Source organism: Mycteria americana, chromosome 1 (assembly GCF_035582795.1).
Source record: "Mycteria americana isolate JAX WOST 10 ecotype Jacksonville Zoo and Gardens chromosome 1, USCA_MyAme_1.0, whole genome shotgun sequence".
Classification (NCBI taxonomy): Eukaryota; Metazoa; Chordata; class Aves; order Ciconiiformes; family Ciconiidae; genus Mycteria; species Mycteria americana.
In genome coordinates, this window is record NC_134365.1 from 222086634 (window position 1) to 222101701 (window position 15068).

General features: G+C 73.5%; 1 protein-coding gene across 1 annotated transcript; it reads left to right on the forward strand.

Moving 5' to 3' along the window:
* The first annotated feature begins 7957 nt into the window (after positions 1 to 7957).
* On the forward strand, positions 7958 to 14066 carry LAMTOR1 (late endosomal/lysosomal adaptor, MAPK and MTOR activator 1). Its single transcript, XM_075491386.1, has 5 exons — positions 7958 to 8116; positions 10380 to 10525; positions 11658 to 11735; positions 12263 to 12389; positions 13425 to 14066. Exons 1-5 carry the CDS (start codon positions 8075 to 8077, stop codon positions 13515 to 13517), a joined length of 486 nt encoding a protein of 161 aa, XP_075347501.1. The 5' UTR covers positions 7958 to 8074; the 3' UTR covers positions 13518 to 14066.
* The last annotated feature ends 1002 nt before the right edge of the window (positions 14067 to 15068 follow it).

Consider the following 15068-nt stretch of genomic DNA (forward strand, 5'->3'; position numbering starts at 1 on the left):
CCCCGGCACTGGCAACGCTGCCAGCACAGGCAGCGGGGAGCTGCGGGCAGGATCGGGGCCGGAGGAAGCGGGGCCTCAGCTTGGCCCCCCCCAAGGCGGGGATGCTCAAACCTGCAGGGGGGCAGCAGGGGGCAAGGGGAAGTCCTCGGGCTTGGGGGGCTCAGGGCTCGGGGGGCTCAGAGGGTTCGGGGGGGCTTGGGAGGCGCAGGGGATTTGGGGCGCAGGGATGTCAAGGGTCGGGGGGTTCAGATTGCTCAGGGGGTTTGGGGGGCTCAGGGTTTGGGGACTCAGGGGACCCAGGGCTCGGGGAGGGCTCAGATGGTTTGGGGGGCTTGGGGCCTCAGGGGTCTCAGGGCGCGGGGGGGGCTCGGACAGTTTGGGGGGCTCAGGGCTTGGGGCCTCAGGACTTGGGGGACTCAGGTGGTTTGGGGGGCTCAGATGGTTTGGGGGGCTCAGGGCTTGGGGGGCTCAGACGGTTTGGGGGGCTCGGGGCACCCACCGAGGTCCCGGCAGCAGACCTTCTCCAGAAGCCCCTGCCCGGCTGCCCCAGGTCGCTGCAGGCAGCGCAGGCAGGGCCCGGCGGGCAGAACGGGGGGGGGCCCGGCACGGTGCTGCCTGCGCGGGGGGTGCGGGCAGGGGGCTTCGGGGCCGGGCAGAGCCCGAGGCACCGGAGCTGCCCCGAAGGGCTTTGGCCGGGCGGGCAGCGAAGCGCGGGCAGCAACGTGCGGGCAGCAACGTGCGGGCAGGCGGCGAAGCGCAGGCAGCCAAGCGCGGGCAGCCAAGCAGGCAGGGCTCCCAGCACAGCCCCCGCCCCGCCCCGGCCGTGCCTCAGTTTCCCCACCCCACCGGGCTGCCGGCTCCTCCGCGCCGGGCGCCCCGTGGGTCCCCCCGTGGGGCCGGGCTGCCCCGTTCCCGTCCCCGGCGGCCGCCCCACCCGTGTCCCGGGTCAGCGGGAGCGGCCGTGGGCCCCCCCGGAGACTCCCATGCACTGGGGGCGCTGGGGGCATTGGGGGCACTGGGGGCACTGGGGGCGCTGGGGGCACTGGGAGCGCTGGGGGCACTGGGAGCGCTGGGGGCACTGGGGCTGTTGGGGGCACTGGGAGCGCTGGGGGCACTGGGGGCATCAGGAGCGCTGGGGGCACTGGGAGCGCTGGGTGCACTGGGGGCACTGGGGGCATCAGGAGCGCTGGGGGCACTGGGAGGCACTGCGGATGTTGGGGGCACTGGGAGCATTATGGGGCACTGGGGATGTTGGGGACACTGGGGGTGTTGGGGGCACTGGGAGCGCTGGGGGCACTGGGGGCGCTGGGGGCACTGGGAGCGCTGGGGGCACTGGGGGCGCTGGGGGCACTGGGGGTGTTGGGGGCAATGGCGGTGTTGGGGGCACTGGGAGCGCTGGGGGCACTGGGAGCGCTGGGGGCACTGGGGCTGTTGGGGGCACTGGGAGCGCTGGGGGCACTGGGGGCATCAGGAGCGCTGGGGGCACTGGGAGCGCTGGGTGCACTGGGGGCACTGGGGGCATCAGGAGCGCTGGGGGCACTGGGAGGCACTGCGGATGTTGGGGGCACTGGGAGCATTATGGGGCACTGGGGATGTTGGGGACACTGGGGGTGTTGGGGGCACTGGGAGCGCTGGGGGCACTGGGGGCGCTGGGGGCACTGGGAGCGCTGGGGGCACTGGGGGCGCTGGGGGCACTGGGGGTGTTGGGGGCAATGGCGGTGTTGGGGGCACTGGGAGCGCTGGTGGCACTGGGGGCATCAGGAGCGCTGGGGGCACTGGGAGGCACTGCGGATGTTGGGGGCACTGGGAGCATTATGGGGCACTGGGGATGTTGGGGACACTGGGGGTGTTGGGGGCACTGGGGGCGCTGGGGGCACTGGGAGCGCTGGGGGCACTGGGAGCACTGGGGGCACTGGTAGCGCTGGGGGCGCGGGGGGCACTGGGAGCGGTGGGGGCACTGGGAGCGCTGGGGGCACTGGGGGCACTGGGGCATCAGGAGCGCTGGGGGCACTGGGGGTGTTGGGGGCACTGGGGGAGCTGGGGGCACTGGGGGCACTGCGGGTACTGGGAGCGCTGGGGGCACTGGGAGCGCTGGGGGCACTGGGGGTGTTGGGGGCACTGGGAGCGCTGGGGGCACTGGGGGCACTGGAGGCACTGGGAGCACTGGGGGCACTGGGAGCGCTGGGGGCACTGGGGGCACTGGGGGCACTGGGAGCACTGGGGGCACTGGGAGCGCTGGGGGCACTGGGGGCACTGGGGGCACTGGGAGCACTGGGGGCACTGGGGGTGTTGGGGGCACTGGGAGCGCTGGGGGCAGTGGGGGCACTGGGGGCGCTGGGGGCACTGGGAGCGCTGGGGGCACTGGGGGCACTGCGGGTACTGGGGCACTGGCAGTCTGGGGGCACTGGGAGTGCTGGGGGCACTGGGAGCACTGGGGGCACTGGGAGCGCTGGGGGCACTGGGGGCACTGGGGGCACTGGGATCGCTGGGGGCACTGGGGGCGCTGGGGGCACTAGGAGCGCTGGGGGCACTGGGAGCGCTGGGGGCACTGGAGGCACTGGGGCACTGGCAGTCTGGGGGCACTGGGAGTGCTGGGGGCACTGGGAGCACTGGGGGCACTGGGAGCGCTGGGGGCACTGGGGGCACTGGGGGCACTGGGAGCGCTGGGGGCACTGGGGGTGTTGGGGGCACTGGGAGCGCTGGGGGCACTGGGGGCACTGGGAGCACTGGGGGCACTGGGAGTGCTGGGGGCACTGGGGGCACTGGGAGCACTGGGGACACTGGGAGCGCTGGGGTCACTGGGGGCACCGGGGGCACTGGGGGTGTTGGGGGCACTGGGAGAGCTGGGGGCACTGGGAGTGCTGGGGGCACTGGGGGCACTGGGGGCACTGGGAGCACTGGGGGCATCAGGAGCGCTGGGGGCACTGGGAGGCACTGCGGATGTTGGGGGCACTGGGAGCATTATGGGGCACTGGGGATGTTGGGGACACTGGGGGTGTTGGGGGCACTGGGAGCGCTGGGGGCACTGGGGGCGCTGGGGGCACTGGGAGCGCTGGGGGCACTGGGGGTTTTGGGGGCACTGAGAGCGCTGGGGGCACTGGGAGTGCTGGGGGCACTGGGGGCGCTGGGCGCACTGGGAGCACTGGGGGCACTGGGAGCGCTGGGGGCACTGGGGGCACTGGGGCACTGGGAGCACTGGGGGCACTGGGAGCGCTGGGGGCACTGAGGGCACTGGGGGCATCAGGAGCGCTGGGGGCACTGGGGGCACTGGGAGCACTGGGGGCACTGGGGGCAATGGGGGCACCGGTAGCTCTGGGGGCACTGGGGGCACTGGGAGCGCTGGGGGCACTGGGGGTGTTGGGGGCACTGGGACCGCTGGGGGCACTGGGAGCGCTGGGGGCACTGGGGGCACTGGGGGCACTGGGGGCACTGGGAGCGCTGGGGGCACTGGGGGCATCAGGAGCGCTGGGGGCACTGGGAGCGCTGGGGGCACTGGTGGCACTGGGAGCACTGGGAGTGCTGGGAGCGCTGGGGGCACTGGGAGTCTGGGGGCACTGGGAGCGCTGGGGGCACTGGGGGCACTGGGGGCGCTGGGGGCGCTGGGGGCACTGGGGGTGTTGGGGGCACTGGGAGCGCTGGGGGCACTGGGGGCACTGGGGGCACTGGGAGCACTGGGGGCACTGGGAGTGCTGGGGGCACTGGGGGTGTTGGGGCTCTGGGAGCACTGGGGGCACTGGGAGCGGTGGGGGCACTTGGGGCACTGGGAGCGCTGCGGGCACTGGGGGTGTTGGGGGCACTGGGAGCGCTGGGGGCACTGGGGGCACTGGGAGCGCTGGGGGCACTGGGAATGCTGGGGGCACTGGGGGCACTGGGAGCACTGGGGACACTGGGAGTGCTGGGGGCACTGGGGGCATCAGGAGCGCTGGGGGCACTGGGGGTGTTGGGGGCACTGGGGGAGCTGGGGGCACTGGGAGGCACTGGGGGCACTGCAGATGTTGGGGGCACTGGGAGCATTATGGGGCACTGGGGATGTTGGGGACACTGGGGGTGTTGGGGGCACTGGGAGCGCTGGGGTCACTGGGAGTGCTGGGGGCACTGCGAGCACTGGGGGCACTGGGGGCACTGGGAGCGGTGGGGGCACTGGGAGCGCTGGGGGCACTGGGGGTGTTGGGGGCACTGGGAGCGCTGGGGGCACTGGGGGCATTGGGGCACTGGGGGCACTGGGGGCACTGGGGGCACTGGGAGCGCTGGGGGCACTGGGGGTGTTGGGGGCACTGGGAGTCTGGGGGCACTGGGAGTGCTGGGGGCACTGGGGGCGCTGGGGGCACTGGGGGCACTGGGGGCACTGGGATCGCTGGGGGCACTGGGGGTGGTGGGGGCACTGGGAGTGCTGGGGGCACTGGGGGCACTGGGGGCACTGGCGGCACTGGGAGCACTGGGGGCACTGGGAGTGCTGGGGGCACTGGGGGTGTTGGGGCTCTGGGAGCACTGGGGGCACTGGGGGTGTTGGGGGCACTGGGGGCACTGGGATCGCTGGGGGCACTGGGGGTGTTGGGGGCACTGGGAGCGCTGGGGGCACTGGGGGCACTGGGAGCGGTGGGGGTAGTGGGAGCACTGGGGGCACTGGGAGCGCTGGGGCACTGGGGGCACAGGGAGCACTGGGGGCACTGGGAGCGCTGGGGGCACTGGGGGCGCTGGGGGCACTGGGAGCGCTGGGGGCACTGGGACCGCTGGGGGCACTGGGGGTGTTGGGGGCAATGGCGGTGTTGGGGGCACTGGGAGCGCTGGTGGCACTGGGAGTGCTGGGGGCACTGGGGTCGCTGGGGGCACTGGGAGCACTGGGGGCACTGGTAGCGCTGGGGGCGCTGGGGGCACTGGGGGCACTGGGGGCACTGGGAGCTCTGGGGGCACTGGGGGCACTGGGGCATCAGGAGCGCTGGGGGCACTGGGGGTGTTGGGGGCACTGGGGGAGCTGGGGGCACTGGGAGCATTATGGGGCACTGGGGATGTTGGGGACACTGGGGGTGTTGGGGGCACTGGGAGCGCTGGGGTCACTGGGAGTGCTGGGGGCACTGCGAGCACTGGGGGCACTGGGGGCACTGGGAGCGGTGGGGGCACTGGGAGCGCTGGGGGCACTGGGGGTGTTGGGGGCACTGGGAGCGCTGGGGGCACTGGGGGCATTGGGGCACTGGGGGCACTGGGGGCACTGGGAGCGCTGGGGGCACTGGGGGTGTTGGGGGCACTGGGAGTCTGGGGGCACTGGGAGTGCTGGGGGCACTGGGGGCGCTGGGGGCACTGGGAGCGCTGGGGGCACTGGGGGCACTGGGGGCACTGGGATCGCTGGGGGCACTGGGGGTGTTGGGGGCACTGGGAGTGCTGGGGGCACTGGGGGCACTGGGGGCACTGGCGGCACTGGGAGCACTGGGGGCACTGGGAGTGCTGGGGGCACTGGGGGTGTTGGGGCTCTGGGAGCACTGGGGGCACTGGGAGCGCTGGGGGCACTCGGGGCACTGGGAGTGCTGCGGGCACTGGGAGTGCTGGGGGCACTGGTGGCACTGGGAGCACTGGGGACACTGGGAGCGCTGGGGTCACTGGGGGCACCGGGGGCACTGGGGGTGTTGGGGGCACTGGGAGAGCTGGGGGCACTGGGAGTGCTGGGGGCACTGGGGGCACTGGGGGCACTGGGAGCACTGGGGGCATCAGGAGCGCTGGCGGCACTGGGAGGCACTGCGGATGTTGGGGGCACTGGGAGCATCATGGGGCACTGGGGATGTTGGGGACACTGGGGGTGTTGGGGGCACTGGGAGCGCTGGGGGCACTGGGAGTGCTGGGGGCACTGGGGGCACTGGGGGCACTGGGAGCACTGGGGGCATCGGGAGCGCTGGGGGCACTGGGAGGCACTGCGGATGTTGGGGGCACTGGGAGCATTATGGGGCACTGGGGATGTTGGGGACACTGGGGGTGTTGGGGGCACTGGGAGCGCTGGGGGCACTGGGGGCGCTGGGGGCACTGGGAGCGCTGGGGGCACTGGGGGTGTTGGGGGCACTGGGAGCGCTGGGGGCACTGGGGGCATTGGGGCACTGGGGGCACTGGGGGCACTGGGAGCGCTGGGGGCACTGGGGGTGTTGGGGGCACTGGGAGTCTGGGGGCACTGGGAGTGCTGGGGGCACTGGGGGCGCTGGGGGCACTGGGAGCGCTGGGGGCACTGGGGGCACTGGGGGCACTGGGATCGCTGGGGGCACTGGGGGTGTTGGGGGCACTGGGAGTGCTGGGGGCACTGGGGGCACTGGGGGCACTGGCGGCACTGGGAGCACTGGGGGCACTGGGAGTGCTGGGGGCACTGGGGGTGTTGGGGCTCTGGGAGCACTGGGGGCACTGGGAGCGCTGGGGGCACTCGGGGCACTGGGAGCGCTGCGGGCACTGGGAGTGCTGGGGGCACTGGTGGCACTGGGAGCACTGGGGACACTGGGAGCGCTGGGGTCACTGGGGGCACCGGGGGCACTGGGGGTGTTGGGGGCACTGGGAGAGCTGGGGGCACTGGGAGTGCTGGGGGCACTGGGGGCACTGGGGGCACTGGGAGCACTGGGGGCATCAGGAGCGCTGGCGGCACTGGGAGGCACTGCGGATGTTGGGGGCACTGGGAGCATCATGGGGCACTGGGGATGTTGGGGACACTGGGGGTGTTGGGGGCACTGGGAGCGCTGGGGGCACTGGGAGTGCTGGGGGCACTGGGGGCACTGGGGGCACTGGGAGCACTGGGGGCATCGGGAGCGCTGGGGGCACTGGGAGGCACTGCGGATGTTGGGGGCACTGGGAGCATTATGGGGCACTGGGGATGTTGGGGACACTGGGGGTGTTGGGGGCACTGGGAGCGCTGGGGGCACTGGGGGCGCTGGGGGCACTGGGAGCGCTGGGGGCACTGGGGGTTTTGGGGGCACTGAGAGCGCTGGGGGCACTGGGAGTGCTGGGGGCACTGGGGGCGCTGGGCGCACTGGGAGCACTGGGGGCACTGGGAGCGCTGGGGGCACTGGGGGCACTGGGGCACTGGGAGCACTGGGGCACTGGGAGCGCTGGGGGCACTGAGGGCACTGGGGGCATCAGGAGCGCTGGGGGCACTGGGGGCACTGGGAGCACTGGGGGCACTGGGGGCAATGGGGGCACCGGTAGCGCTGGGGGCACTGGGGGCACTGGGAGCGCTGGGGGCACTGGGGGTGTTGGGGGCACTGGGACCGCTGGGGGCACTGGGGGCACTGGGAGCGCTGAGGGCACTGGGGGCATCAGGAGCGCTGGGGGCACTGGGGGCACTGGGAGCACTGGGGGCACTGGGGGCAATGGGGGCACCGGTAGCGCTGGGGGCACTGGGGGCACTGGGAGCGCTGGGGGCACTGGGGGTGTTGGGGGCACTGGGACCGCTGGGGGCACTGGGGGCACTGGGAGCGCTGGGGGCACTGGGGGCATCAGGAGCGCTGGGGGCACTGCAGATGTTGGGGGCACTGGGAGCATTATGGGGCACTGGGAGCACGGGAGGCACAGGGGCACTGGGAGTACTGGGAGTACTGGTGTCACTGGTGTCACTGCTGTCACCGGCTGATGTCACTGCTGTCACCGGTTGGTGTCACCGGTGTCACGGGGGTTCCCGCCCCGCCCCATCCTGGCGCTCGCGCGTGCGGACGCCCCCTGGCCGCAGACGCGCACGCGCGACCGCGCGCCGGCACCGCCCCCCGCCGCTCCCGTGACGCAGCTCGCGCGCTCCCAGCGGAGGGCGCGGCGCGGTGCAAGGGCGGGGCCGGCGCGCGCTCCCCCCTTCCCCCCCCCCCCCCGCCCCGTTCGGCGCCGCTGATTGGCTCCCCTGCACGTGACGGCGGCGCCTTGAGGCGGGGCGGGGAGGAAGCGGGGCCCTTCCCTTCCCATTGGCTGCCTCCGCCCACGTGACGGGATGGCGGGTCACGGGGCAGGCGGCGGCGGGGGGTGGGGCGCGGCTCCGCCCCCCCGGCGCTCACGTGACCGGGGCGGCGGGGCCCCTGCCGGACACCGTAGCGGCGCCGCGCCCGGCCCGGCCCTGCTGCGCCTCGCCATGGGCTGCTGCTACAGCAGCGAGGCCGAGGCCTCCGACCAGGTGGGCCCTGGCGCCGGGGGGGGGAGCCCGGGGCCTGCGGGAGCCCGGGGCCTGCGGGCTGGGGGCGCGGCCCGGGCCCGACCGACGCGGCCCCGCCGTGGGGGGCGGCCCCGGGGGGGCGGGGAGGGGGTGCAGCGGCCTGCCCGCGCTCCCGCGCCGAGGCCTCGGCCCCTCTGCCGGCGCGGAGGGCCTCTCCTCCCGGGGCGGCGGCGGCGGCCGGGGCGGGGGGGCGGCTCTCCCTGCCGGGGCGGCGAAGGGCGGGTGCCCGCCCGCCCTCTCCGGGGTGGGGGGGCCGCGGGCAGCGCCGCTTCCCTTCCCTTCCCTTCCGTCCCCTTCCCGGGGCCAGGCGCTGGCCTGGGCAGCCCCGTCGGCACCGTGACAGCAGCCGTGCCTCTGCCTGCCGGCCCGGCCGCCGGGCCCCGCTCCCCTGCTCGCTCCTGCCCGTGCCCCCCCCGGTGTTTTGGGGGGGATCCGGCCCTGCTGCTGCTGCCTCGGCCCCGGTCTGCTCCGGCCGCAGCTCCCGTCCGGGCCGCTGGTGTGGTGCCGGTTGAGGCCGCGCTGGGAGGGGACGGGGCAGCCGGTGACCCCGGCCCGAGCCCCCCCCGGTGCGGGGCAGCCACGAGCTGCTGCCGTGGGGCCTCGGTGCCAGGGTCCTGCGGCTTCGGAGCCGCGGGTGGCCGTGCCCGGAGAAACCTGATGGACCCCGGGACCGTGGGGCCGTTCCCCCGGTGCTGCCGGGCCCTCGCTGCCGTGCCTGACGCTGCCTCCCTGTCGTTATTTCCGCTGCCAGAATCCCCGGGGAATCGGCTGTGGCGTTGCCCCCCGCCCTGGCAAATTCGGGGCGGCTCATTTCTTCCCGTGGCCGCTTGTCCCCTTGGCTAGTGCCAGCCGCCCCGCTGGCCCTGCAGACCCGGGGCTGGCTCCTCTCCTAGAACAGCCCCAGAGAGCGGCTCCTGCCCCCGACCTTCTTACCATCACTTTTGCCTTGCGCTTTTCCCGCTGCCGAACTTGTTCCAGCGTTCCCGGCCCTGCCTGGCAGGAGGAGGGGGCTTGGCGGATCGCTCAAGACGAGCCCCCCCCACCCCGCAGACCCCGTCCCGGTGCAAGCCCAGGGCCCCCGACAGCCGCGGTGCTGGTGGGAGCGGTGCCAGGTTTTCCTTCCTGGGACGGAGCGACCGTCCCTGCTGCCACCTCTTGCCGAGCAGCGCGGGGGGCCGGTGCAAAACTGGGGCCGTCACCCGTGCCGCGGAAACTTAATCCGCCGCTGCGGTGTGGGCGGCCTGTCCCCGTGTCCCTGCCAGGGAGCGTGGCCGTGACAGCTCGTCCCCGGGGCAGCCCGGCCCGTCGTGCTCCCGCGGGTGCTGCAGGGAAGGGGAAGGGCCCTGGGCTGGAGGATCGCAGCGGCGTTTCCCGGCAGAAGGAAGCGGAGAGGGGGCTGCTGGCCAGGGAGGAGCTGTGGAGATGTCACCCGCGGGGCGTGCGGAAGGGTGACCGCGCTCCCGGGCTCGCTCTGGGTCACGGGCTGGGCCTCCCGCTCTCCCGGGTGCTCGTGCCCGTTGGCTCCCTGCCAGGCTCCGCTCCCGGCCCCTGCGTCGCTCCCGGGCCGAGCCGGAGGATTAAGGCCCGAGCCACGGCTGGGGGCTCTGCACCCCCGGAGCTGAGGGAGGGGGGACGTGCCCCGCAGCTCTGCTCCTTCCGAAAGCCTCCTCCAGGCACCCCCCGCCCCGCGGTGCCCCTGGGCTGCGGCTGGTGGGGTTCACCCGGCCCGGACGAGCCCCGTGCTGTGCCGGTGCGGACGTGAAAGGCTGGCGGGGGTCTCTGGCCGCCGGGTGGGGGGCGAGGCTGCCGTATGTGCTGCGTAGGCAGGTTTGGGATGCGACGGGCGCGTCCTCGTTAGCCGCAAGGTTTCGGGTAGGGTGACGCCGGTGCGTCAGGCAGGCGATGGGGATCCTCTGTGGGAGCAGGCAGGGCTGTGGGCTCCTGCCTGCGGGGTTACCCGCTCCAGGCGTGCTGCCGCACGCTGCCCGCTTTCGGCCGCGCTTGCTCCCTTTGTGGCAGGGGGGGCTCTGGCTGGGAAAAAGCGAAGGAATTGGGGAAGGGGAGCCTGGCCGTCGCCTCGGCGGAGCCGGGGCTGTGCTGGGGTTACACCGGGATGGACGGGGAGCTCTCCTGGCAGGCGTAGGGCGAGACTCGCCCCGTCCCGTGTGGTGAAAGCTGCTGGTGCGGGGGAGCCGGGGCTGATTCTCCTCTTCCCTTTCCCCAGGAAGAAGAGACGAAGCGGCTGCTGGAGCCGGCGGCCAGCCCTCCCAACAAGGTGCTGAACGGAGCGGAGCAGAGCTACCCCAACCTCCCATCGGCACGCACCGACGAGCAGGCCATGCTGTCCTCCATCCTCGCCAAAACGGCCATGTAAGCCTCGTGCCATAACCGCCTCGGCACAGCGGCACAGCGGCTGGCGTGGCCGGGCAGGCAGGGCGTTTGTGCAGCAGCGATGACCGCAGGACACGGCCACGTGCCGTGGCAGCCTCACCGGGGGTCTGCCTGGCCGGGACCCTCTGCCCGTGCCTGGCCGGAGGTGCCGAGGGAAGGGGGGAGCCGTGGCAGTGCCCCCCCCAGGGTTGGGCTGCCTGCGGACAGCCCCCTCCCGCTGATTTGAGCCCCACAGGGACGCAGAGACGAGACCCTGGGTGCGAGGGGACCCCTTGGCTGCTGGGCTGGGAATAGGGGGAGGGGCTGGGGAGCCCCCCGCTCCAAACTGGGGTGAGCGAGTGAGTCCTTGGGGATGCGGAGAGGGGGACTGAGGGGCACCGGCACCGCGTCTCCCTTCCGGGGGTGCGCCCTCTGTTCGCCCCAGGGAGGCCGCTCCCCGTCTGCGCAGGGGCAATGCGGGGAGGGGGCTGTGCCCAGCCTGGCTGGGGGGGGCTTTGGGTTCCTCGTGGACGCTGCTGCTCCCCTGCCTGGCACGGAGGGGCTGGTGGCAACCGGTGCGTGTCCCCCACGTGGTATCGCGGCAGCCCCGAGCACCTCCGGGTGCGGATGGCGTGCAGCCGGGCTGCGGCGTGGACCTGGGCCAGTGCCCAGCTCCGCTCTGAGCCCGGGGCCCGGTACCAGGGCTCTCGGGCCATCTGCCAAGCGCTTAATCCTCGCAGCCCTTGCGGCATGGCGGAGCGTCCTTCCCCGAGCGGCTGCGCGCCGACGTCCCCAGGGTACGGGCCAGCCCGTGCCGCAGGAGGCTGCGGACCAAAGCCCCCGCCTCTCCGTGCAGCCTCCGTCCGCATCTGCCCTGGGCCGGTTGCAGTCCTTGGCGTTTCCCTCCCGGCAAGCAGCCGCTCCGGCCTGGCATGCTCCTATCCAGCTGGCCGCAGCCGTGCCGCCAGTTTGGCCTCGTAACAGCCCCGAGCCGCTCGTTTTGTGGTGCCGGAGGGTGCCGAAGCCCTGCCTGCCCTCGTCGGAGGGTGCTGGGTCTGCCTGAGGGGGCTCGGGGGGGGGGGGGGGGAATGACGAACCCGCAGCGGGGTCCCGTTGTCTTGTGTCTCCGCAGCAACATCATCGACGTGTCGGCAGCGGATTCCCAGGGCATGGAGCAGCACGAGTACATGGACAGGGCCAGGCAGTACAGGTGGGACCTGCCCTGCTCCCTCGGGACGCTTGCAGCCCCCCAGAGCCACGTCCCCGGGCGGGGCGGGAAGGCAGCGGGCAGGACCTCGGGGTTTTGGCCTTGGGAGGGTGACTCCGCACGGAGCAGAGAGCTGGTGCTCAGCCCCGCTCCTCCCCTCCGCCCTCCCGGCACTGCCGGGTGAGGCCCGCGGCAGAGCCCCCGTCCCGGCTACGGGCTCGGGGAGGGCGGCCGCGCACAAAGGGCTCCTGTGTTCCCCCCCGGCGCTCGAGGCAGACGGCGGGTGGCCGGATGCGATTGCCGCCGCTTGAAAGGCGCCTGCGTCGGAGAGCTGGAAGCTCCCTCGTCCTCCCGCCTCGGGGAGCGAAGAGGGGTGGACGCCGGCAGCGGCGCGGCGCGGTTCCCCCTCGGTGGCGCGGCACCCGTCTTCTGCCGAGCCTGGGTCTCCCTGCGTCCCGTCGCTCCCCGGGGTGGGCTGGCGCGCTCCTCCCCGGCGCCGGCGCCGACCCTCGCCGCTCTCCCCTCCGCAGCACGCGCCTGGCCATGCTGAGCAACAACCTGACGCACTGGAAGAAGCTCCCGCTGCTGCCGTCTCTGACCAACCAACCGCACCAAGTGCTCGCCAGCGACCCCGTCCCCTTCGCAGACCTGCAGCAGGTGAGGGGCTGGGGGCCAGCTCTGCCCCGCAGCCGGCCCCCTCGGCGCTCCGCGGAGGTGCGGGGGGGCCGAAGCGTCCTCGTCCCGGAGGAGCGGCGGTGCCGGGAGCCCTGGCAGCTGTGGCAGCGACCGCTCCAGCTTGTCTGTAGCAGCCCGGCCGTGCCGGAGGACCCCGGGCGGGTCCCGGCGGCCGCTCTTGCTGTCTTCGGCTCGGCGCGGCCTCGGCAGAGGAGCGCGGACGCCACGGGCCGTGCCGGGGCTCCCGTGAGCGTGGAGGTGGGAGTGCCGGTGGGCGATGCCGCGGCCAATGCAGAACCACCCCGAGTTTCAGGCAGCCCCATAAGGAGTCGTTAGTGCCGAAGGCAAAGCCCGGTCATGGGTTTCTAGCGCGGTAACCGTGTGCAGGCGGCACAGGCAGCGGCTCTGGATTCCCTCCGGTCCCTTCAGAGCATCGTTTGCGGCAGCGGGGTGTTTTGCGTAGCCCAGCGCGATGCCCAGGGGCTCGCTGCGGCTCGCCCTGCTCGTGGTGCTTCCTCCCCGGCCGGGGTGTTTGGACGCTGAAGCGTGCGGGGAGAGGAGACTGCCCCTGGGCTGCCAGAAACCCCTTCCGAACGGAGATGGGCCGGTGTCCCGGCACGGCTGGCGTCCCACCGCAGCCCTCCGCCCTGCTGGCGGGGCAGCCCCGGGGGACGGTGGAGGTTCACCCCCTCCCGGGGAGGGGGGGGGCACAGCCCGAGCTTGGCATCGCCCCGGATCTCGGCAACGGCCGTGGGTCCCGCTCGGAGGCCTCCTGCCCCGCTGCGCCCTCGGGGACGGGGCCCTTCCTTGGGAGCGTCGTCGCCGTCCTACGGGCGCGCTGGCACAGCCGAGGGCGGGAGGGCTGTGGGGCGGGCGTCAGCGGGTGCCGTGCTCGGGGTGGTGGGTGCTTCCCCCCCCCGTCCCGCTTCCGAGCCATGGCAGGGGGGATGTTTGCTGCGGGATAACCGCGTTTGCCGGAGCCGCCGCTAACGCCGGTTGCCGCGGTTGTGCCCGCAGGTGTCCCGGATAGCTGCCTACGCCTTCAGCGCGCTCTCACAGATCCGCGTCGACGCCAAAGAAGAACTGGTTGTACAGTTTGGCATCCCCTGAGCCCGCCCCGCAGCACCACAGCTTCACCTGTTTGGGGTTGTTTTTCTCTTTTTTTTTTTTTTCCCCCCCTTTTTTTCTCCCCCCCCTTTTTGTTTTTGTCTTTATTTCCCCCTCCCTTCCCTCCCCACGGCGCCGCGACAGAACTTGTACAGACACCCGGTTTCCTACTAATCGCCGAGACGCCCGGCGCTGCTCGGAGGCTTTCTCCTCCGGGTGGGTGGGTGGGTGGGTGTCCCTGGGGCCGGGGGCTGCCTTTCGCCGGACGCCGCCTTGCCACAGGGATGACCACGAAGGGAACGCCGGCGCGGGGAGGCCCCGGCGCGGGTCGGCGCCGCTGTGCCGGGTCAAGGCAGGCCGGAGCCAGGCGGTGCCGGAGCTTGGGCTGCTGCGGATGTGACGCTCTGCGCGGGACCTGGTGGCTTCTGACGCCCTCCCCGCTCGTTTTTACATGTTTGGACCTTTGTTTTGGGGTTTGTTTGTTTTTTTTTTTAATTATTATTTTCGGCCACGGTAGATAAAACCACGTTCATCCAGCGCCCGTCTCCTCTGTTCTGCGCCGGCCGCAGCCTGGACGCGGTGGGAGAGCCCGGGGGCAGCCGTGCCGTCGTGCGTTTTGGGGGGACGCGCGTCCCCCCGCCCCTTTGCAGGGATTTTGGGGAGGGATGTGCCTTGTTCTGGTGACGGGGTTTGCTCTGCGCCCTGGCTGGGCTCCAGTGCTCCCCTGGAGCCCCGCTCTGCTTTCCCAGTTGGTTACTGGGACCCACTGGACCTGGCTCCTCCGGGCAAAGGCTTTTTGGGGCCAGGCAGGGCTGTGCCCAGGCAACCAGGCTGGGGGGGCTTCCATCCCGGTGTCTGGGGTCGGAGGTGGCCCCGTGGCTTCTCCCCGCTCCTGGGGGGTCCCCATCCCTCGGGGCAGCCCCTTGCCCAGGCCTTGCCCTGCGGGGCCGGTCCTCGGGGACCCATTTTGAAAACAAATGACCCCCGTGAGCCCTCCTCTGCCCCCCGACCTGCCTGCCAGCCCCCAGCCGTGGTGGCTAGGAGGGGCGGGGGGTGGCGAGGGGGGTCCCCGGGAGGCAGCCGAGGCCCGGGTGGGCCTGCGAGGGGTTTCGAGGCAGACGCTGAGCCTTGTCCCCCGCCTCCTCCATCGCCTCCCCCCTGGCAGGGGGTGACGGGGACAAGCCCAGGACCCCTCTGGGCCCACCCGGGAGCACCCAGGCGGGGCGAGGTCCCGCTGGTGGCACCTGGGGGCTTTCAGGTCCCTCCCTCTCCCCCTTTGGGGGACCGGGGCTTCAGCGGGGCGCGGGGGCTCTCCGGTGAGGGTGGCCCCCCCGGGGCTACCTCCAGCCCCTCCGCCCGGGCCAGGCTGCCCGTGCGGGCTCTGCAGGGCGCGGAAGGGGGGGCAGGGCCTGCGGGCCCCCCCGCGCCCCGGGGAAACTGAGGCACGGGGTGTCCGTGTCTGTCCCCCGGGGTCGATGGCGGTCGAGCCGGCGGGGCAGGGGGGTCCCACGGGGGGGAGCGGGGGTCCGGCCGTGCCCCCCCCCCCCCCCCGGG